The sequence below is a fragment of the Aulonocara sp. 'chitande type north' Nkhata Bay genome, linkage group LG3 (assembly GCF_057382095.1).
Source record: "Aulonocara sp. 'chitande type north' Nkhata Bay isolate Kocher_YH1m ecotype deep benthic linkage group LG3, A_spYH_male_GT1.1, whole genome shotgun sequence".
NCBI lineage: Eukaryota > Metazoa > Chordata > Actinopteri > Cichliformes > Cichlidae > Aulonocara > Aulonocara sp. 'chitande type north' Nkhata Bay.
In genome coordinates this window covers 65,098,271-65,122,979 of record NC_141346.1, presented here as the reverse complement: position 1 = coordinate 65,122,979, position 24,709 = coordinate 65,098,271, and the positions used below count along the sequence as shown (strand labels likewise).

Here is a 24,709-nt window from a genome sequence, read left to right as displayed (position 1 = left end):
ACTATGTAGTTGATGCTTCCTGTTCTGCCGGAGCAGGTGCAGCCTTTGTGGAAGTGGGTTCCACTGGACCAGCGTCTGTGAACGATCCATTGTGGGTGATTTTTTTTTTTTTGACCTTACATCTGTGTGTAAGGACCAACCACAACCATCTAAAATCTTTGCATGTTATTTTATCTTCTGTGTAAGAATATACACAGCATACCCTGATGATCAGCTTCAAGGGTTCTCAGTGTAGGATGCATACAGTATGTCATGCTGAAATATAGAGCACTTACAATAGAACCCACTAGAAACCAATTATTTTAGCCTGGTTCCTTAAATCTATGGCATTTTTCCCATGCTGACTGATATGCTGCTCAGTGTCTTTTGCTGTCTGTCATGATCCTGGGCCATGTTGGCCCAGCATTCTTAGTTTTCATATGTTTTGTGTGTTGTTCTTTATTTATGCCATGGCTTCTGTTAAGATGTTCCTTATTTGATTACCTCCTGTGTGCCCCTCTGTTTATCTGTGAGCCCTCGTTTCCCCTCCTTGAGTTTTATTCCATGTTTTCCCAGCCCGTTATGTCCGTGCTCTCCCCGTGCTGTCTCTCCTCCTCTCTGAACCTCCGTGTACTTCCTGTTTTACTTTGACAGTCTCCCGTCAGTGTTGCGTTCACTCCTGCCGTGTCTTGTTATGATTATCAGTGTCACCTGTGTTCCCCGTGTGCTCCCACTTCCCTCGTTAACCCTCTGTGTATTTATGTCTGCGTCTCCCTCAGTTCTGTGTCGCGTTCTCCCTCATTCATGGCCGTGTGTTTCTCTGTGTATTACGTTATAGTTTCCTCGTTTAGGTTGTATGGTTTTTCTCTCCAGCAATAAAGCTGTGTTTTGAGTTCATTCCTGCCTCCGTGAGCTTGCGTTTGGGTCCTCATCCTGCCTGCACACAGCCGCAACCATGACAGTCTGCTTTTAAATCAGATGTCACTGTGAACATAAACACAAGCCACAGCAGCCCAGCTGTCTTAGCTGAGTACAAGGATACATTTACTCTCTTTGTGTAAAATATTGTGATGATTTTACATTATATTAGGCAGGCAGCTGCCCAAATTAAACCGTGACTATTAGCAGTTTGGTTATTTTGAACGCCTCGGCTGGAAAAAATTCAAAATGGTTTGTAAGGTTGGCCACAGCTTTGTATGTAAAGGGGAGTTAGAAGATTGCTTCATATTTTAAGATTGATTAAGATTAATTAATATTTTTAATTGTTTTATTTTACATCTCACCTTTTACACTGCATTGAGTTGCTGCCATGTGATTGGCTGAGTGTACATCGTTCTTTGTTTCAAAATGGACTTAATGCTTGGTTGAACAGTTGTGATGTTTATCTCCTTTAGATTTATTTTTTATTGTCATGATGAAAAATGGTTTGTTGGTTCATACCTATGAAGTTACAGTGTTTCTGAAAAGCCTAAAAAGATGAATTGTTACCATAGTAAACTTCAAAACAGACTTTATTATATGATATAGTTATAAAATTGGATAAAAACTGACTTCAGCATAATATAAAATAATGTGTTGTCACTATGTATGCATTGGTCAACTTTCAGATTTATGAAGTTCAGCTCCCCCAGCTGTGTCTCCCTTCTGTGGCCCATTCCCTCATTACTACCATGTGTATTTAAGCCCTGTGTTTTCCCACGCTTGGTGTCGGGTCGTACCCTCAGACCCTGCCTGTGTTTTCCTGCTTGGTTTCATGGTTTGGTTTCTGTTTTTGTTTCATGCGAGTAATAAAAGCTGATGTTTTAGTTACATTTCGTCTCGGAGTCCTGCATTTGGATCCACATTTCCACCTGCCCGCACTCAGAGCCCTGACATCAGCATAATATAAAATAATGTGTTTTCCCGATACCTGATTTTTAGCACTATGTATGCATTGGTCAACTTTCAGATCTATGAAGTTCAGCTCAGTTATCTATGTTTTCATTTTTAGTTTCCATTTGCATTTAGATGCACGGCCGATTCTCTGATGTGTGATCTGTTTCTACCTGTGCTGATGCTAGCAGGACTAAAGCTGATCAAGCAGCAGTAAATATGTGAAGCAAGGCTGAAGGATACACTCATAAAATGAACAGAATCATAAGAATATAACAGCACGAGCACTGCAAATGCAACTAAAACATGTTGACATCAAATGGTATGTTATTTGAAATCTATATGAAATAATGACACATCTATGTTTTCCAATTTTTTTTATTTATTAATTTAATTTTTTCCACAGTTGTGTAAATCAGTCTGTCTGTGGACTGCCAGCCATCCACAACACCAACAACTCAGACAGCACAAAGCCTTTTAAGTTGGCGAGGCGTGATAGCATATGCAGCGCAGGTACATCCATCTCACCTGCAGCAGCATCGCAGACCACGCCCCCCCTCCACACCACTCTTTCCTCATAGTTGCTCGCCATCGTTGCACTCAGAGGGCAGAAGGTCCCGATCGAAGTGCACAGGTAACTTCCCTTCACATTTCACGACAATGATCCTGTTAGTGAGAAGCCTGCCTTCATACTGGCAGCTGGGTTTCCTGGCTCCCTGATGCTTTAGCTTACATTTAATTATGCGAAACGTTGCGGTACTATACGTCATGCCGCTATTTTCATCGTACCTCCCATCACCTCTACAAATGGATTTGACCTTTGCTGGAATGCTGAGGATGAATGTGTTGGTTTCCTTACAACTGTTGTCAATTTTGTAGATATTCCTATTTGATATTTCTGTGTTACACAGCTTTTCAGTCATCTTAGCATCTACATGCTGTCTTCTAAACTTTTCATAAGGTGTTTCTTCAGGTCGGTGCTCGCTTGGTTGAAAATTGTTCACTTTGGAAAATCCGGAAGCAAAGAGCAGCACGAGCATCGTGCAGACAAACAGCGTCTTCATCGTCTCCTGGAGAAGAAAACACATGGACATTTTTCCACATTAAGAATTTGGCAGATACATCCTTTTGGATCCTGAAGCTCAGTAAGTCGTCTTTGTGAGCTGCAAACACACACGACAAGAGGACTGATAGACCTTTTTCTTTAAATGAAAGAAGTAGTTTTATTTATAGTTTTCTTTTTTATTTATTTCTAATCATATATATTACTTTGTTCTCTGTTTATTTTTTATTTTTCAACTGTTAGGACGATTTCTAAATATCCTGAACAAGCCTGATCTGGACAGCTCCTGGAAGCAGATTCAGGCGTGATGATGTCATTTTCAACTGGAAAAAGAAGCTTTGAAAAGCTGAAGTAGTTGTCTTTAAATGTTTACATATTTAACCTTGTTGTATTACTTTATATTTTATATTCATCGTATTAAGACATCAAGATATTTGTTTTTGCCTTAAAATTTTGTGTTTTAATTTATACTTTTTATTATTTTTTTTAATTTTGTCATTTTGCCTTTTTTACTTGATGTGATTTGGATAATTATATATTTATATCTACAGATATATTGAGAGAGTTTTTCTCTGGGTTTCACAAGCCCATTTTATAGATAAAAGTCCAGGTCATAATAGATCCGGTTCATTAAGAACAAAGTTTAAATCCTATTTAATATAAATGCCTTTCTGCACTCAGTTATTCTTTCCTGTCATATGTTTCAGTGTGCTCTGTAGTAACAATGACACACTGCAAAATAAAAATCAAACAGAACTCAAGACACTATGGATTTTCCTCCAATTCGTATCTGTTTGTGTAATTTATAGGATTTTTTATTTCAAGCTTTTCCAAATTAAGACACTCACCTTTTTTTTCCTTTACTAATGATGATGATTAACCTGCAGTGGTTCAGGTATAAGTTGGTTGTCTGGAACAGCAGGTGATGAAGATGTCGTGAAGGGTCTGTGGTTAATGTATATAGTGGGTTCATTACATAACTGGATAGGCAACATCTGACAGTCAGTTTAAATAAGATCTTGTTGTATTTGAACACAAATCAGCAAAAACAGGTCTCTCACCGTGCAAATAAACAGCTTACGTAAGTTTAGTGTGCTCACCGAATGCAGTGTTTAGTGTAGCAGCAGAATTATGACAGTTTATGGAGATGTTCAACGTGAGCCTGCTGCCCAGCTTTAAAAGGAAAATCATTTTAAATGATACATAATAAGTTCTTACCAAAAGAGGAATGCAGACGGAGATGAGCAGAGATCTCTTCTGCAGTTCAGATGCTGCTGTGAGTTCTAGTTCACTTCTGTCACAGAGGAACAAAGTGTGTTTGGATCTGGACACTTTGATTTTTATACTTCTGATCAGCACCACCTCAAATAATCCTTTGCATCCACACCTACATCACTGGCCCACCACTTCTAGGAAACTTTAACACTTCCCTGCTTGTGACTCAGAAAGATAATGCAAATATGATGACCACTGACCACAAGAACCTGCATGTAGATGCAGCCTGTTTTTCCACATCTGGCTTTAGAAAAAAAATGAATGCACAAACAAATAGATTTAAAATAAAAAGATGTGTTGGTATATTTTGACCTTTCAAATAAACTATTAACACTTCTTTTTTCCCCTTTTTAAGTATAATTTTTGGCAAATAAAGTGAGTGTTTTGACCATTTGCAGTTAAAATGTTGAACAATCTTTTTATTTTTGTTTTACTACCAGTTGGTTGTAATAATTTCATATGAGGATTTAAATGGATGTATAACAAAAGAAAGGATAAAAGTGTATATATAAAAGTATATTTAATGAAGCTGATCGAACAACAGTGCAATATGGCATGATGACAGTGTTTACAATTTTGGCAGGAGAACAAAAGATAAATATTATAAAATACAAGACATGAAAATCTCAGAGGTCAGGGGTCGGGGGCCCAGGAAGTCTGACCCGCAGATTCCAGGTCTGACTTCGAGTACATAAAATATCATCTTTCTTGTGGGGAAGGAGCCTGAGTTAGAGCAGGAAGTTACACCATATTGATATTGTTGGGGTAGCCTCAATGCCAGTGTTGGACTCTCCAGTTTCCTTGAAGGAGGTTTGACTTTGTGCCATCGTTGGCTGGACTCTGTGCTCATTGATATCCCAGTATCAGTGAGTTAAGACACCATGCATTTATTTTCTGTGTGGCACACAACAAGAAAACAAGCCAAGAGAGAACACATCAGCCTCCAATGACAGTTTATTAAAAGGTTTATTGGAGGTTATTTGTTGTGTTATTGAACCTGTGTGCTAATGAAAGAGTGTCCTTAATAAACGTACTCCATAAGGAAGTGTGTTCACAAGTGCACAGAACACATTAGGGCACAGGTCAATGATCGATTTTACAATTGTATTGTCAGATCGATGGACACTTTCGGATACTTGGATATTCAGGTGATTAGAGGAGCAGAGATGATCAGCTGATCAGGATTTGGTGGTGTGTTGGATCAGGTGGTGGAGAGATACAGGACAGGCCTGACATACACAAACGTATAGTGAAGGTGCAGAGGCTCAGATCTGTGACATCGTCCCAGCTCAGTGTCCATATTTAGATGTAACAGTGCTATAGACTTTACCTGACAACTTGTATGAGTAATGTTTTCATCTCAGGCATGTCAATTTCATTTGTGAATATATTTTTAATACTTGTACAACAGATTTTTTTGAGTGTTAAATAGAAATTATATGCTGAAACTGAAGTGATGGGTCGCACTCTTTAGTTCACCCCTGCTCTCGAAACAATGTAGGTGGTCCAGTTAACACATTTACATTTTTTCATTTGCTTTTGCTGTTTCACTTGCAAAATATTTCCAGTGTGACATTTGATCAGGTCTTGTAAACCTTGTCGTTAACCAAGCAGTCACTCCCAGGCTGCTGTGCTGATCACCGGATCTTAACTTAATTGTCACAGTGCACTCAGAACAAAACAGCCATGCAGAGATATGAGTCACAGTGACATTAAAACTGATGAAGACCGTCGTCGTTAGAACCAGCAAACTGAATGAACTAAAAAAGATCATCTAAATTCAACTGGTCTAAACTATCAGGATCTCAGTGTTAAGTCCATATTTTTGAAGTAGAAGCTAGAGCAGGGCGATATGGCCAAAAATAGTTATCACGATATATATTTGAAAATTTGCGATAACGATATAACCGACGATATAATTGATGCGAGACAAAATACAACTCCACAACATTACTAGTGCAAAAAGACAACCTTCCATTTATTTTCACTTAAACAAGAAGCTGGTTTTTATGTACATTAAAGTTTTATAAAAATGTAACAGTGCAAATGCAAATTCCTTGCTGAAAGTTTAACCAAAAGGCATTTCCAGTAGAAATGGGCTGACATATCCTGAGCATAACCATGTATAATATCCACTGAAGTTAAAAAGAGGTGCTTTGCAACATTAAACTGCAGTGTGCAGTACGCATTTTTCGGACCATAAGGTGCACGGGATTATAAGGCACATTAAGCGAAACAAAGCAGTCAGATAAATCAAACTTTATTCAAGCTTCCTCCACTTCTGTACCATTGATTCATTAATGTTGAATTCTCTGGCAGCTGCTCTATTCCCATGTTGTTGCAGTATATTATTAACTAACCTCGTATTGTGGATGGATTATCTCAGTTGTTCTCCTGACTGAAGTTTGGTCCATTTACAGCATCCTGCCATGCGATTGCATTTGTCTCTAACCATGAAGAACCTTTACGTTAACTTTTATAAGTGGAAAAGTGTTAGTGTTCGTCCTCCAGCTTCACTGTTTATGTTATGCTAACATAGCTGTGTCGCTAGCGATCACGTAGCACATCATTATATACCAGCTAGCCCAACTTCAGTAACCCTACAAACGTCACTGCTGTTTAGTTTCCTGTCTTCATTTATGTTGGAAGTGATAGCAGAGCTGTACGTTTGATTTTTTTCAGAAATCTCTCCGTCAGAACATGCTATATCATGCTTGGGTAACTAGCGAAACTAGCGAGCTAACTTCCGCTAGCTTCCTGCTAACTTCTAACTCCGTTAAATGTAATAACTTTTGTTTTCATGGATGCCTGGAAGTTAAACTTTATAGTTACACCTGGTAAAGCAGCAATGCTGATCGTTTTATTAAAGATGAAAGAATTTAGACAGTTTTTAACGCTCAGTGAGTTTAGGACCCAGATTACTCCCAGATTTAAGAGCATCTTAGTCCGACAAATACGACAATAACGACGGCCGCTTGCATGTTCTGCAAAAAAATGTGCTTTGTTGTGTATCTGACGGACAAACACCAAACCAGTTCCACATCACTGAAGTTGCACCATTTTTACAAACCAATTCTGGTTCATTTGTTTCACTCAACAATCGGCCATGTGCGTATGAAAACAAAGGCACTGCGCATGCGCGTTTTACTCCCATTCTATCGCGATATTTCATTTTCCTATCGTTGCCTAACATTATACCGGTATTACCGTGAACGGTATAATATGGCCCAGCCCTAGTAGAAGCTTTTACTGGTTTTACTTAAGAAAAAGAAATAATAAGGAATTGTTTTGGAATTTGTCCAGGTTAACAGATGAAATCATGTTCAGTGCTTTGTCCTGTCAGTAAACACAGATTCTTTATTTGCACTGAATGGGACAGCATATCATTTCACTGCTTTTGGCGTAATGACAATAAAAGATAGTTTCAAAGTCTGACCTGCAAAGCCCGTCCACCCAGTGTCCTCCTCAGTCATGCTGGTTGCATGATTGCTGTAGAAGTGCTAAACTACTGTGACCTGATTAATTGAACTGAGCTCACACTGCAATAACTAATCAGTGAGGTGGTAGTTTAAGTACTTCATTACCAAAATGTATAAATGAAGTACATCAGAAGATGTTGGGGAAGAAGGACTTCACCGGGTGGGCCTGGACCCCCGAGGCCTGTCCCTGTGCCGACCTCGTCTGAGTCTAATAGATTTATAAGATAGAGCTCATCAAAAGACTAAGATATGAATATAAACATGATATTTGTCAGTTTAATTTAATGTTAAGTTGAACTGGAGTTAACCAGAATCCTTTACTCTTCCAACTCCTCTACTTTGTCTAACAGTTAGCTTAGCTTAGCCTAGCCAAGTTTTCTTTGCAAAATTGCTAATTGCATGGTTTCAAATTGCAGTTTTGATTTTAAGTGGACTAATTGTTCAGACCTGCTCTGGGGCCTGTCTGAAGGATTAAATTGACATATATTTGTCTCAACACCTACGCAGGAGAACTTTTTTGTAAGTGTGAAATGGAAAATAGAAGAAGAAGTAGAGATGTGGGTGTTCCTATTTACATATTTTTATTTTCTGTTTCTTTAGCCAAACATGTTATTTGATCAGAGCACCTGCCTGTACACCTGCTGTTAACCAAGCAGTTATTTTCAAGCTGCTACACTGATCACAAAGTCATGACATATGAATGACAGGAAGTGTCCAGTGTCACGTAGCGATATTAATGACAACAATGATGGGTCAAAGCAACATATGATGAACATTTATTACGATATCCTGATAAATGTAATGCAGCGGGATAACTTCTACAGTTATTATGTTAGTGATGATGCCTCTTTGCTTTTATTCACAGCTTTGTGGCGTACGATGGAGTGTCAGGGCCACATTAAGATGATAACCTGCCACGGCTGCAGTACCCTCTACAACACGGCTTGTGTCGATGATTTAGTGAAGCAAACTGATCAGCTGTCTCATTGTGTCTTTTGTGTGTTTGGTTTTGTGTTTTCAATGAACTGAAAGCCCTCTTTAATGCACGAGGGTGTGACCGTCCACATTCTCTCATCTGTCCAGTGTCAGCCATTCATTTTGTGCAAATGGTCAAGTCTTCCAAGTGTGCGTGCTTTTCCTTCTGACCAGATGCAGCTTTTTGCACCATAACTTTATTGTCCTGATACTGATCATCACACTGTGTATGTGCACTAAAACAGCAATCATTTCACTGCTCAGGTTACAAAATGTCATAAGATGCTGCATGGCCGTACAAGATAGACTTTGGTTAGCAACAACTCTCTGAGGCCTCAACTGTGAAGCAGAACGCTGTCTTATCCGGCTAACTTCAAGAGCCAAGTTATCCTTTGAACCTAATCTGCTCCAAAGCAATTTATGTTCCAAATGTGAGATCACCAGGTACAAAATCACCACCTACTAACCAGTAAGACCAAAAAAAGAACAAAATAAATAAAATCCCCGATCCTGGAAGGTCCCTCAGACCGCTGTGTGCAGAGAGTAGGAGGGTGTAAAATTTTTCAGCAGAGTCTGACGTCTTTGTCTTTCCATGATTAGCAACGATAATGAACATAGATTCTCTACAACTTTACTGTTTTGGAAGTATTAATTTATGATCCTAAAGCAGGACACCTGCACTGTAATTAATGACCTCACATCACATGTTTAAATTATGCTTTTACATTTAACCTTTTAATCAGACCAACAACAAGCTCATACTCAATTTTAGCAGCAGTCATTGTGACACTGATGATAAAACTTGTGTAAAATTGCAAAACTGTAAAAAGAAATTTAAAAAAAAAAGCATTTTTGTAGCTCAATGTTGAAATTACAGTTAACTTCACTGGTTGGCTGTTTCACCTGTAACACTTCAAAATAACATGCTAAGGTTTAATAGGTTATAAGGAATATACTCTGAGCCCTGAGCAGTGTTGTGCTAATAAGAGACGTTTTGTGTGTGCAGTGAACCAGTAAGTTTTGTATTTCATAATTTATTGAGTTTCTATGATCCTTTCTGACCTGCGTTAATGAAGCAGTCATTAGAGCACCATGTCCGCTAGAATAGTTCTGTAGTTTGATGCTTGAGTCGTTGCAGACTTGTTGAAACTCCCTCACCCGTCAAAGCAGCGTCTTTGTTATTCGAGTCCAGCAGATGGCAGTGTTTCACTGTCTGACGGCTGTCTGAAGCTTCAGCTGGATTATCCGTTTGCTATGTTTGCCATGTTACAGTGGGGAGGAAAAACTCCCTTTTAACAGGAATATCTAGACATGAGTGATTACTGCAGTGGGGCACTATCTGTGCTATCTATAAGAAATGTTAGCAACAATAAAACTCTGAGGATCAGGGCTCCATTTCACTCCAGTGTTCAGTGGCATTTTAAAAGAGTGAATACTGACGCTGAATGTCTTTGTAAAGCAAAAGCACTTTGTTAGCCTTTACAGAGCAAAGCTATGGATCAATGTGCAGTGAAGAAAAATCGAGGTGGCCAGTCTGTCCTTTCCTAACCAATCACAGAGCTCCTTACATTGCACCATGTGGCTAATTTGCGTTTTACTGATATTGCTGGGCTGCTGTCAATCATTTTGTCTTTATATTACAACAGAGCATTGACCTTTAACCAGGGGTAACTGGAAATAAGGTGTTGTAGGTTGGCTTCCACAGTGTAAAGAGATGCTTCTCCCTCATGCTCTAACAGCTGGTAAATCAATTTAGAAGCAGAGTCGATAACGGCCTCCTGAGGCTCCCTAGGTGGGGTGACTGCCGCTGGATCCATGTCTGGCTGGTCCGTACTGTCACGGCGGGTGAGGAGAGCCGTGTGAAAATAATAAATGAGGATCCAATCGCAGGCAGTAGTGGAGAAGTGAAGGTGGTTTATTGAACACAAAAATAAATATGGACAAACAGCAAATGGAGCACGAACTAAACTAGACTGGAAACAACTAAACTACAGAGCACAAACCTGGACAAGAACGAGCAGAGGAGATGGACAGCAGGGAGAACACACGGGTGAGACATGGTGGATACACAGACGGACCAGCAACTACAATGACAGAGGACACAACTTAAATACACAGAGAAACACAGGGGAATTACACACAGGTGGTGGACACAGCTGGGAATAATCAACAAGACGAGACAGAGGTCAAACTGAACACACTCACATGAGACGCAGACCTTCACAATAAAACAGGAACAAGAAACCATCACACTAAGACGCAGACTCGACATAGAGAGAGAGACAGAAAATGACACATGGAACTAAACTAAACCTGCAAAAACATGACAACTCAAAATACTGGGTCAAACTGACCCAGAACCGTGACAGACTTTCTATAATGTTTTGCTTGAGCATGTCCTGCTTTTCTGTAATGTTATTTCTACAGTTTTAGCAGTTCTTCTCGAGGGAAAGAGAAAGATGTAAAAATCTTATACGTTATATATGTTAAATAATATGTGTAGTGCTCACATGTAATGCAGATGTTAGCTTTGATCTAACCAATAAATCCTGATTGGATGTTGTTAGCGTTAGCACTTGTGTTTGCTTCCCTGCTGTACAACAGCATTACCAAAATACAACTGAAGAAACAAACTCAGTTATGAAAAGTTTGTGTTCAGTTTGCACTCGGTGAAAATAATTACACCTTTGGGAATGACATGGAAATGCTCCCACACTAAAGATTGGGTTTTGTTTTGGGGATTTTCCATCTTAATTTATCTGTCTTATTTGGCTACATCTACGACACTGCTATGCTCTCTCTTGCCTATGTTTTCGTGGCTGCTGCTATCTGTATTTTAATATATATATATATGCAATGAAAATTCCCGTCTCGCCCCTCCCGGCAGTCTGTATAAGCTCGGGTAGTTTTTACACAGGATACGGGAGAATTATTGAGAAGAACCTAAGCAAACACGTGACAAGTTTTCAACAGGAATGAATGACAGTAAAAATGTTACCTCACAGATCGTTTTCATGCCATCAGTAATGAGCTGGTTTCAGCTGGACTGGACACACTCAAATGGCAAAGAAGGTTGTGTAGCCTTTGCAGAGAAGATGAAATGCATCCATGTAAATCAAAATGCATCTTTTAATTGAGGTAAAGGTTTGTCAGAGATATTATTCTCATAATGTACCTTTGTCCCAGCTGATTACCTTCATTAAACAGCAGGTTGCAAAAACCTCTTGTGTACCTCTTTTCAACCACTGGGAGGCGCTACAGCTTCATTCCTTTCACACTAAGGCAGCGGTAGGGAACTCCAGGCAACAATATTCACATAAAGTGTAAAATACAGAGTTAACTGTTTAATAGGTAAAGTTTAGGTCTTGCAGTCGAACAATGATCCCAAACACAGCAGCAAATCTACAGCAGAATAGCTGAAAAGCAAAGTCCAGACCTCAACCTGGGACATTCAGAGAGCTGTGCTTAAATAAATGCCCACAAAGCTCAAAGAACTGAAGCAACGTTGTAATGAAGAGTGGGCCAACATTCCTCCACAACAATATGACAGACTGATAAAGTCAAGCAGAAAACAATTAGCTCACATTTGTGCTGCTAGAAGTGTTTCTAGTTATTCACAGGACTGTAGTTTGAATTTAAAGAAATGTGAAAGTGCACTGAAATTAACATAAAGTTATTGCAATTTTAAAAAAAAATCAAGAAATCTAAGAGGAAGAAACAATGTAAACCACACAATTTTTTCCTTATATTCTCCACACGGCAATGCACATAACAGACATAAAATATTTGCATTTATCAATAGAAAATATACAATTTTTCCATAGTCATAGCCAGGCCCGATTACTGCCAAACCTGTGCTGAATCAATCACTTAAACAGGACCTGTCTGACAAAGTAGAGTAGACCAAAAGATCCTCAAAAACTACACATCATGGCGCAATCCAAGGAAATTCAGAAGCAAATAAGAAACAAAGTAATTGAGATCTCTCAGTCTGGAGATGCAACGTCAAGATGAACAGAATCCAGTTTCTGGGATCCTGAAGGAGAATGTCTGGCCATCTGTTCACGACCACAAGCTGAAGTGCACTTGATCCAAAGCACACCAACAAGTCCACCTCTAAGCAGCTTAAGTAAAACAAAATAAAGACTTTGGAATGGCTTAGCCAAAGTTCATACGTGAATCTGATTGAGGTGCTGTGACCTTGGAAAGGTGGTTCATACTCAAAAACCCTCCAGTGTGGCTGAATTACAACAATTTTGCAAAGATGAGTGGGCAGAAATTCTTCCACCACCTCGTAAAGGACTCATTGCCAGTTATCCCAAACGCTTTATTGCAGATGTTTCTACTCAGGGTGGCCCAACCAGTTATTAGGTTTAGGGGGCAATCACTTTTTCCACACAGGGCCATAATAATGGCCGCCTTAATAATAAATGCCTTGATTTAGGAACTACTTTTAATGTTTACTTGTGCTATTTTGCAAAAAATAAAATCTCTGCAAAAACATCAAAACTGCTGACCATCTGACCTCAATATGAAATTATTAATCTTTTGACCAAAAACATTTAGATTTGTAAAAATAAAGAAACCATAGAGGAACAAACAATGTTGTTTGCTACGTTCTAACATGGCAATCTAAATAACAGTAATGCAAACATATATATTTATCAATAAAAACAGATCGCCTTTTCACTGTTACAAAAGTCAAGTACATCAATGTTTGTTCAGCTTTCATAAATGTAAGTTTATAAGTACATAGTACATTTTTTGGTAAAGTCCAACTTCTTTTAATACATGCAACACATTTCAGAACATTTGGGACAGAGACAACAAAAGACTGGAAATACTTCGTAAAAATCTGGTGAAACACTTTAAAGCCAGTGGGATTAAATGGGAAACATAAAATGTAATACTAGACAGAGACCGATTGAATCATGAAGCAAAGAATTAATAACTAAATCACAAGTAGAAAATGTTATGCAGATATTATTGGATAGATTTTGGTGTAGAAAAAAATGACAAGAAATCAAAAATGAAAGTTATCTCGTCTTTTTCTTTAAAGAGTAGCCTACTGCAGAGCAGCAACACTGACAAAGACCATCATCACCAATACTGCAGCTAATACAATGATCCAGGAGGAAACTTGAAAAAGCAGGAAAAATGTGACACTGATCAAAATGAATACATCAATTATTGATCAAAGAGAAAATGCATACTACCACAATGCATTGTTATTGCATCTCAGTTTCTCACCATCACTGATAATCTGACGTCTGCTGGACCTCAGGAATCGTCTCCATCACCTCTCTGTGAGGAGCAGAGAGCACTCGTGCTGCACATCCCACCTGTGTGCTGTGTTTACGTGAACCTGAGAGCACAGCTGTAGTGGTGACAGTGAATGTAGCGTTGGTGTTGGACACACTGACAGTGTTGTACTGTGAGAAGCTGAGGTCTTGTTGTGAGACACTGAGTGTTACAGTGGGAGCAGGTCGACCAGTGGCTGAACAGGAAACAACCCACTCTTCAGCAGAGTTTGACTCTCTGACATCAACAACAGGTTCATGCAGCTCTGTGAAGGATCAGGAGATATAAAATAAGGAGTATATTGTTAAAGATAATTGTTAATTATTTGTTCATTATTCATAACTATATACTTAATTTTTTAAAAATTAAGTGTTTTTGGTCAAATGGAATTTCTTTTTGGGTCATTTTAGCCCCTTTTAGCCCTCTGCCAAAATGTTTTAACCTTTGTGTATCTAACAGTAAAACATCGTTCCTTTATCTTCTGTGTCTGGTGTGTTGGTCAGGATTAGCTAGCTTGGCAAAAAGTTCACATTAAACAATTAAAGTGTGTTACTGTGAGGTGTGTGTTCGTACTATGAGTCACAGCTCGAGTTTTCTTGCGGGTGAAGGTTTTTCACCTCGCTGTCATTCTTGCATAAAAGTGTTTGACCCCTTCAGAAAAAAAAACGAAATTTGGGATTATTTTTTGTTTTGTTCATTGTGTGTATTTGTTTCTACTTTTTACTTTTTCTTTTACTGTGTACAGCACTTTGGTCAACCTGTGTTGTTTTTAGACATGGTTATTGATTGATTGATTGATTGATTGATATGTCTTTGATTAAAATACAGCCTACTCCACATCCTCCAAGTTACAGAGAAGAGGAACCATCTGGGGTGAACTTGTGCACTTGGTATTGGCTGTCATGGTCCCTGTGCCTCTCCGGCTCGCTCATGTTGGCCACAGCTTTGTTTTGTTTTCTCTCCTGCTTCCCTGGGTGGAGCTCATTGTGGGCTCTCACCCTTGGCCCACTTATCTGCGGTGATTTCTACACCTGTTGCTGATCAGGTGGCGTCCCCCTTGCCTATTTAACGCTGCGGCACGGAGTATTCGGCACTGGAATGTTGAACCTCCCATGTTCGTGCTCTCAGCTCTCCTAAGACAAACTCTCTCAGTGTTGTGTGGCGTATTGATCTAATTGGACTCTTTGTGTTTAGATCTCCCCGGAACTGGTGGCGGACCCTGACCTGTGATCCCTGTGTGTGTCAACATAAGTGGAAATTGGAGCGAGAGTGGCTGTGGAGAAGCGAGTGTGCGTAAGAAGAGGAGTGGCGGAGTTTGGGCCGAGTGGAGAGCGAGTGTGGATTCCTTCCCCTGGAGCCCTGAAGCCCTGCCCCATTCACTGTATATACGCATCACTGTGGTTTCCCTTCTGTGTTAATAAATTGTCAACCCTTTGCTTGCCAGAACGCTGCCTGCGTCTGAATCCATCTGTTAGCCCTGACATTGGATACCTGGAAATCAGTGAAGGGACCATTAATGCTTAAACTTGTACACAGGTTTGAGAGCAACCACCCAAAAGCTTCTGCTAATAAACACTAGTCTGTGTTTGTGATGCAAATGTTTCTGGCTGTGTTCACAAACATTTAGTAAGGTGAGTGAGGAATATTAATACTTATTATTAGATCATTAGCAGACTGTAGAACTTGACTGCACGCCAAGGTGGCAGTTCAGCCATTTGATTCATGTTGCAGCAGCTCATGAGTGAATGAACATCGTGCAATAAAAGTACTTGTAGAAGTACATTTTTGCAAAAACGGACATTGTGGAGGAATGTAGGGAAGACACGAGGGAGCCCAATATTTTACTCAAACGTTAATCGCTGCATCACACAACTGAACATTCAAAGCGCCAAAACCTAACCCTCTCACTTCCCGTTACACTGGGTACGAGTGGAGCTACCTGGTGGTATGTACTTACATTTATTTAAATTTACTTGAGTAGGGTAGAGTCATGCTAATGACCTAATAATTTTATTCAGGTGTGTTGCAGCAGAGATACATTTCAAAGCTTCAGGACGCTGGCTCTCAAGGCCTGGAGTTTGACACCCCTGCTTTACACAAAGATGGGTTAAATCACAGTGCAAAGAATGAATGAATAAATGAAATATAAAAAATAAATAATTATTAAATAGTCTTACACATCAATGTCATTGGTTGACTTTTGAAGTATTTGAATCCTTATTGGGTTCCCTGAGTGACAGAAGGATTAAAACACTTTAAAATCAGTACTGAAAATATGTGCAGACATTACTAGATAGATTTAGGGTTAGAATCAATAAATCACTATCATGTTAATAAGATAAGACACATTACAAAACGACATACTAGAAAGTGAAAAGGTAACTTTTCTTCAAGCAGCATAGTGGAGCAACAGAAAAAGACAAACCCTAACACCAGCACTGCTGCAGCTATTACAGTGATTGAGGGAAAATCTGTAAAAAAACAGAAAAACGTGACGCTGACCAACAATAATACATCACTCATGAAGTACTGAAGTCATTGTTATTAGATCCCAGTCAAATTTACCCAAGTATCATCCGTCTCTAGTCTAGTCTGTGGTATACAGAAAGAGTTTCTCACCACCAACAGATGTTTTTTGGACCTCAGGAATCGTCTCCATCACCTCTCTGTGAGGAGCAGAGAGCACTCGTGCTGCACATCCCACCTGTGTGCTGTGTTTACGTGAACCTGAGAGCACAGCTGTAGTGGTGACAGTGAATGTAGCGTTGGTGTTGGACACACTGACAGTGTTGTACTGTGAGAAGTTGAGGTCTTGTTGTGAGAGTGTTACAGTGGGAGCAGGTCGACCAGTGGCTGAACAGGAAACAACCCACTCTTCAGCAGAGTTTGACTCTCTGACATCAACAGCAGGTTCATGCAGCTCTGTGAAGGATCAGGAGATATTGCAAGGAATATGTTTTTGAAAGGAAATCAGTTTCTAGCACATTTAAACACATTAATGCAAAAGTTCTTACCATAGACTTGGAAGCAGGTTCTACCAGTGAAGGAGCCTTCAGGATAAGTGTTAAACACACAGTGATAGCATCCTTCATCCTGCTCCGTCACATTCCTGATGACTATGGAGCAGTTCTGTAGTCCAGTGTATTTAAACTTGACTTTATTGTTAAAGCCATCATTCACTCTCTGACCATAGTACTTGCTGTAGGTGGCAACATTTGTCTCCACATCACGTGAGATTTTCTGCCATGTGACCTGAAGGACGTCTTTAGTGTCCAAGAGCTGACAGCTGAATTCAGCATCTTCTCCCACTGCTGCCAGCACAGTCTGCTGTGTTTGGACCACTGCTGTTAGAGCTGCATGGAGAATAACACGAGTTAGAGATGTGGAACTGAGAGGTATTGATGGGAAGGATTAAACAATAATTCGGGTCATGGAGTAGTCTGTGTTTTAGGCTCAAACAAATTGACATATGGGTACCACTTAAATGTGATGTAGACTATAAATATAAACCTGACACTCATTGTTTCATACTGTATGTTTCAGGGACATTTTCTTTCATCTATAAAAAAAAAGTAAGACAATTCAGTTAGCTACCAACTAAACAAAGAAAGTCAGATAGATGTACAGATCGAGTCTATATTGGTTCTGTTGGTCCATGACCAATTCTGGAGGTCTGTACTGCATTTGAACTTTTTCAACAATTTGGAGGTCCAACCATGATTTAAGCTGGACATCAATATGGCGTTCAACATTAGAACCTTGGACTTGATGTATATTTGTTGGACATCATGTAGATATCTATGACAAGTGCAGGGAATTTAAAGGTTTAATTGAGGTCATATTTTTTATTTACAAAATATCAATATTGGGGTTACAAAACAATCCCTTCAGTGGACCAAAAATGAATTATAAAACCCATCACTTCAACATAACCAATACCAGGACTGGTATTGACTGGTAACTCGTGCTACTGTAGAAATTCCCATTGATTTTCTACATTTTCCCAGAGGCCTCCCCTTCTGTGGATTACTAGTATGTTATTTATTAATTTGTGCCTCAATTATTTCAGATCAGTTATTTCACTGGGGAAGCCCTATATTGCCCACTTCCTAATTTCAGCACAGTTTGATCTTTCTCTTTAGCATGTATGTAACTTTGGTTTGTTGAGATTTTGGCATTACTTCTGTCATAAACATTCTCTCTCAGACATAACTGACTAAGATTTCTGTGGTTACCCAGAACATTTTAATAGACTTTTTGTAATCAATCAGGTCTTCAACCCCTTCTTTTTAAAATAGTGTATAAACCGTATGTATGTGTGAAAGACTGTTAATGTTTTGATAAATTGTTTATTTTAGAACAATTGGTGAGTGTGTTTAGCCACTTCACACTACTACACTTTGCTCTAAACTACATTCCTTCTCTGAACAGTATATATGTGAATGGACTGACGGATCTTTTAATTTCAAATGTTAAATAATTGTCAGTAAACTACTTATGACCTGAACTCCGTCTCTGTCTAATGGAAATGAGTGCCTTCTTGTTTTTAACTACATTGGGGTTGTGAAACGTCTTTTACATTGTAGGCCACATACAACCCAATTTTTGTTAATTTACCAACCATACATACATAACACACAAACATGTGGTTTATCTATTGCTTTCATCGTAATATGAATAGGCATGGGGCAACCTTTAACAAAACAGTCTAAAGCTGTTTTCACACAGCTCTCAAAACAGTCTCATTAATCTGAATGATGAACAACTCATGACACAGAAAGTTGATTTTATTCTTTTTTATTAGGCTGAGTGTTCAGTGGGAGAAACGTTTTGTCACTCATTCAAACAAAATCTAAACTCTTCAGTAATTGTATCTCCCTCTAATTCTGTCTAAAGACAATCTCTTTGTCACTTCAGAGAAAAGTTCTCACATTTTAGGATCAATTTTTAATTATTACGAGTGAAGGTTCTTGTTTTCTTTTTTTTTCTCTTGTCACAATAAATAACTTTAAAAAACAAAAACAACAATACGGAATAAAACTTACCTTTTGAAAAGGCCATAAAAAGAAAAAACAAACACAGAATCCCACAGTCTGACATGGTGCACGTCTCTGTGTCCCCACTGGCTATTGTACCACGTATTGAAACAACGTCGTACAATAGCCAAATTATTGAAAACTCAAATGTCCCCGAAGGAAGAATCTCCCTTCCTTGTGGGACATTCCAAGGCATGTTAGAATGATCAACTGTACCAAGTAAAGTACAAAAACTTCCCAGTGCAGTAGAGTTTCATCAGTGTTTTAATCAGCAAACTCAATCATTTTTTTCTGCATTTTGAAAATTCAGTAAAGCTGTAGGTGTCAACATTTGTCTCCACATCTTGTAAGATTTTCTGTCATGTGACCTGAAGGATGTATTTAGTCTCCGAGAGCTGACAGCTGAATTCAGCATCTTCTCCCACTGCAGCCAGCACAGTCTGCTGTGCTTGTATCACTGTTGTTAGAGCTGCACAAACAAAATAAGAGGCTTTCATAGTCCGTGTTTTATGTTTCATTTAAAAAAACAACAACAACTACATAACAGAATTCACTGAGGTACATACTGAACTTACAGGACAGAAACAAAGTACCAATCCTATTGCAGTAGTATATCTCCAGTAACAATACCAGCATTGGTATCAATACTATTGATAACTGCATCAATCTGCCCACATCTAACTCGCGCTATTGTAGAAATTCCCTGTGAACTTATACATTTTCTCAGAAGCCTTCCCTCCGCGCATTACTGGTATGGTATTTATTATTTTGTGCTCCAAGTTCAGTTATTTCACTGGGGAAGCCCCGTAATGCCCACTTCTTCATTTCAGTACTGTTTGATCTTTCCCTTTAACATGTATGTAACTTTGGCTTGTTGAGATTTTAGCATTACTTCTGTCACCAACATTTTAATGCTATCTTTACTCTGTTATAATCATCTTTCTATCTCAGGCATAACTGACTGAGATTTCTTTGGAAAAGTTCTCACATTTATGACCTTTTTAGGAGCTTCTTGTTTTGTTTTGTTTTCCTGTCACAATAAATAACTTAAAAAACCAAAAATGACAATATGGAATAAAACTTACCTTTTGAAGAGGCCATTAGAAAAACTAACAAATGTATAATCCCACAGTCTGACATGTTGCACCATTTGCCATGTCTGTCCCCTCACTGGCTATTATACAATGCATAGTGTTAGATTATAATATTATTTTATGCCATGTTAGACCCCTAATTAAAGATTGTGAATTATTAGGTAGTTTTAGTTTGCATTATTCTCCTGAATTAGAAGAAGCTGAAAACTATTGCATTAGTTAAACTGATTTGCATTACATTAGACTGCTGATTTATTGTGGATGAATGATATTGTTTTATGATGTTATAAGAAATACTGTTTGCAGAAAGTCATCGCCTTATTTGTCTGATTAGAAGAGAACAGAACATGCTGGAGTTTTCTGCCCCATCTCAGCAGGAGCAGATAAACAGGGAGCCAAGGTCGTAGCTTAGGCGCTGTGTGAGAGAAAAGCATGTGAATGTTTAGGCTTTTATGATTAGGTGGGGGCACCAGAGGCTATAAGAGTTTGATCAATGCTCCACCATTTTGAGATCTGAGGTTGTCTGCATACAGTGTCCATCTCCCACGCGTGTGATCATTAAAATCATCGTTTGACTCAACCCGGCCGGACCAGTGTTGTTATTGTGGTTTTTTCTCTTGTCTCCATCCCCAATTTTGAACTCGTAACACTCTGTAACTGTTAGCTAGGCAATTTCACATTTGTGTCTTTTTGTGGAATCAGTGTGTTTGAACAACACAAATTCTGCCTTTTCTCATTTTGAAAGACTGAACATGATATAAACAAAATAAATCTGATCTGTTCCTCTATAAATCTGGACAAATCTCAGATTCTGAAGTTCTCAGCGCTTACATTTTGTCCTCTCTACACTTCTGCTGACAACTGACATGTGATGTGTTTGTACAGCTTCCTCTGTCGGTTTTTAACAAACTAACAAATTATCCAACAGAAGAGTATACCTTTGAGACAATGGTGTAGGTCTACTTTCCAAACTGAGAGGATGGATGAGATGATGGTGCAGGTTTCCAGTCTTAATTCAGTCTTGTTGCCACATTGTGGTCACCTGTCACCTTACTTTTGCTGTGGGAATTATGAAATGATACCTAGACTTTAGCTTGCCTGTAGTGGCATTAAATGATCCTTTAGAAAATAGTTATAAATGTATTAGTTCCCAACATTGTACATTGCTGAATCATTATTTTTACTGAAAGTCTGTTCAGTTTCCAAACTAAAAATAAAATTGAGTGTGACTCGCCGGCACATTACAGTGAGACTCTCCAGTTTGATCAGCAGAGAAAAAAGATATCTCAAACAAAATATGACGGAATTTCAAAAACCTTAGTGGATCCCAAAGAGCTTACTAAAATTTAATGTTTGCTTTGATTCCTGCTTTGCTCACTCTTGGCATTCTCTCCATGAGCTTCATGAGGTCATCACCTGAAATGGTTTCCAACAGTCTTGAAGGAGTTCCCAGAGATGCTGAGCACTTGTTGGTCCTTTGCCTTCACTCTGCGCTCCATCTCATCCCAAGCCATCTCCACTGGGTTTTGGTCAGGTGACTGTGGAGGCCAGACCATCTGGTCAGCACTCCATCACGCTCCTTCTTGGTCAAACAGCCCTCACACAGCCTGGAGGTGTGTTTGGTGTCATTGTCCTGCACCAGGAGGAGCAACCACTGCACCAGCGTAGAGTTTGGTAATCAGTCCAGATGTCCAGAAACTTCATCCTGATGCCTAATTGCAGTCAGGGTGATGCTGGCAGCCCATAGATGTCTGTGCCTCCCTCCACTGATATGGTTCTTGGGTCATTACTGGCCCACTATCAAACTGGCCACGCAAAACGATGTTACAACTTCTCTGGACCCTTTCATATCTGTCATATGTGTTCAGGGTGAAAAACACAGTCTGCCAGTGGCGGCCTGATAGTTCTGGTATTCTATGGCAAATGTCAATCATGCATGGTTCCAGTCAGTGAGTACAGGGCATGCTAGAGGACATCAGGCCCTCAGGCCACCCTTATAAAATCTGTTTCTGATTGTTTTGTCAGATACAAGTACAGGTTACTGGTCTCTTCTCATACCAGTAGTGACATTGGTATGAGGAGGAAAAATATCAGTGTCCTCCACCTGTAAAACCATCCCATAATGACTGTAAAGAGTCTGTATGATCGGGTCATGAAACAATCACAAATTAATATTTTTTAGAATAATTTCCAGAGTCATAACACACAGCCAGCAAAACATGGGAAGTAAATTCCAGGAAAAAAATGAAACCTTGCATAAAATGCCAGTTAAAGTCCAAAAGTCTGTGGCCTGACCCCAGCCACGGTGTGGGCTGTGGACTATGTGGAGGTTGAAGTGTGGACCCAGAAGCAGACGCGTGGAAACAAAAGTTTAACCAAAAGCAAACCGTCTATTCAAGGCTGGTGAGCAAAACAAAACAAAAGGCAGGAGCAAACTAAAGGAAAACTAACCAAGACTAAAGTGGGGAAACTAAACACTGGGAACATGGAAAACATAACTGTCATGATGGGGTACACCGGTGTTATGATGAAGTGGACCCAAGTGCAGACAGGGAAGGAGGCAGAACTAAGTTTTGAAAAAAAAGGCAAGCTGTTTATTTAGGCTATAAACGTGAATACAAAATGAAAGCATCATGAGCAGTGAACTAAATCATGAACTAAACTGAAACCAAACTAGGAAAACTAACTGACTGTGACAAAATTGTGATAACTTTGAATCAACTGTGATAAGACCTGAAGGGAGGCAACGCAGACGACCTGACACTGAATAAAGAAAGACAGAGGACTTAAATACAGACAGGAGGTGATCAGGGGAAGTGGAAACACACGGGGGAACAGCTGACTGAAATGAACATAATGATGCCATGGCTAAAGTGAAACTAAACAATGTAGGGACAATGAACAAAAGGAAAGTCACACAATATATACACAGAGGGATGATAAGGGAAGTGGAAACCATGAGGACACAGCAGGGACAAATTAGATGTGATGAGACAGGAGAAAGCAAAACTGAACACACTGAACACAGGACACGAGACTGTCCAAATAAAACAGGATACAAACTAAGAGACACGGCTCGACACACAGGGACCGACATGGGAACACTGAATGAATCACAAGGAGGGGAAACATCAACAAAACACAATGATGTGACTATGGCGACTATGGAGGAAGACCAAATACAGACGGGAAATTATTTTTGATAAAAGTAATATTAATTAGACTAATGGACAGGCAGTGATAAACAGCAAACAAACTGCTTAGCTTTACAGTCTTTGTTTTATCATCTGCAACTCCTGCAGTGTAAAACAGTCTTGGTATGTCAAACATAAAAACATTTTAGATACCGCTTCATCAGGTTACATATATATACCGTATTTCTTCATTGGAGAATCTATAATGTATTAAACTAAAAGTGTATACCTGGTTTAAAGAGTATTAACTAAATAAGAACGTGACAACTTTCAGTCATTAAAGTAGCAGAGACAGAGTCTGACTAAAGGGACATCACAGTGAGACCTGTTTGATCTGCAGACACAGTCTCTCTCTACTAAGAGTGTGTTTGACTTTAACTTTCACTCAAAATGATTCAGCTCCTCTAAACCCTCCAACAAACATTTACAAATGCTTAGAAACATTTTGTGTTTCTAATTACTAATGTTCCCCAGCCCCAGCATTCCCACAAATCTGTCTGTTTCCTTTTTTTAAGTTTCACTGTCTGTCTTCTAAACTTCGCTGATGCAGCTGGTCGTCTTTGTGAATCTGCGTGTGAAGGTAATCGAATCAGTATGTATTTTTTTCTCATAATATCAGCTGTGTGCAGCTTCGCTCCAGCACAAACCATAGCATTGTTCATGATGACAGATATGAACGAGGTTGACTTGTAACACCGCAGTTATGTGAGCCGTCGTTTGTAAGCCTCTTAAACTTTCTTGCACTTTTACACAAAGTTTTATGGTAGTGCTTCTTCTTCTTTGGGGATTTTTGTTCAACAGACTGAAAAAAGCTGTAATATATTTTTGAAATATATTTAAATCGGTATTTAAAGGACTATAGCATATTCTAATTAGATTTATGATACTGTGTTAAGACAGTAAAATTGTGCATGTGTGTGTTTGTGTGTCTGTCTGAATTTTGCTGGGACTGCACTGATTGATGATCGTTGATGATCCACCTGACTAGTATAAATTACAGTTTTATATAACAGAACAAATTTGATATCTGTAAAAATATTTTTTAAATTCTTGCTTACTAGCTGACACTAAATTTTTAACTGATTTCTCTTCTGGGACACCCACACTGTGTGCAGTTTCATCTCAGCCCACTGTGTGATTGCACATTAAAGGACATTTCTCCCCAAATTCAATAAGCTCAGTGGATTATTATAACAGCGTATCAACAATTCATTTAAGAAATCCTTCTTAGTTATTGTCATGAAAATCTCAGTGGATTCTTGACTTTGCTTGTCTGCTCTACAGCCTGGATAGTTTCATTTCAAACTGCTGCCGTGTTTCTGCCAAATTAAAAAAAAGTTCTACTCAAATTCAACAAGGTTCAGTTAATAAACAATGATTAACAAAAGATTTTGTTCATATTTCATTATATAATTCTGATCCATCAAAAATATTCCTTCTT

At 39.0% G+C, this 24,709-nt stretch overlaps 1 protein-coding gene across 1 annotated transcript; it reads right to left on the bottom strand.

The window, feature by feature from the left end:
• Window positions 1-13,741: 13,741 nt before the first annotated feature.
• LOC147336598 (OX-2 membrane glycoprotein-like) lies at window positions 13,742-20,120 on the bottom strand. Its single transcript, XM_086287683.1, has 3 exons — window positions 20,066-20,120; window positions 16,959-17,297; window positions 13,742-14,209 (listed from the first exon to the last, which is right to left on the bottom strand). Exons 1-3 carry the CDS (start codon window positions 20,118-20,120, stop codon window positions 13,896-13,898), a joined length of 708 nt encoding a protein of 235 aa, XP_086143809.1. The 3' UTR covers window positions 13,742-13,895.
• Between the last annotated feature and the right edge of the window lie 4,589 nt (window positions 20,121-24,709).

Bases quoted from the DNA above. Each gene is read 5' to 3' on its own strand.
- LOC147336598 (XM_086287683.1), bottom strand. From the start codon at position 20,120: ATGTCAGACTGTGGGATTATACATTTGTTAGTTTTTCTAATGGCCTCT. The intron at 17,298-20,065 runs GTAAGTTTTATT...TTCTCCATGCAG, and splicing joins TCTAATGGCCTCTTCAAAAG to CTCTAACAGCAGTGGTCCAA. The intron at 14,210-16,958 runs GTAAGAACTTTT...GATCCTTCACAG, and splicing joins AACCTGCTTCCAAGTCTATG to AGCTGCATGAACCTGTTGTT.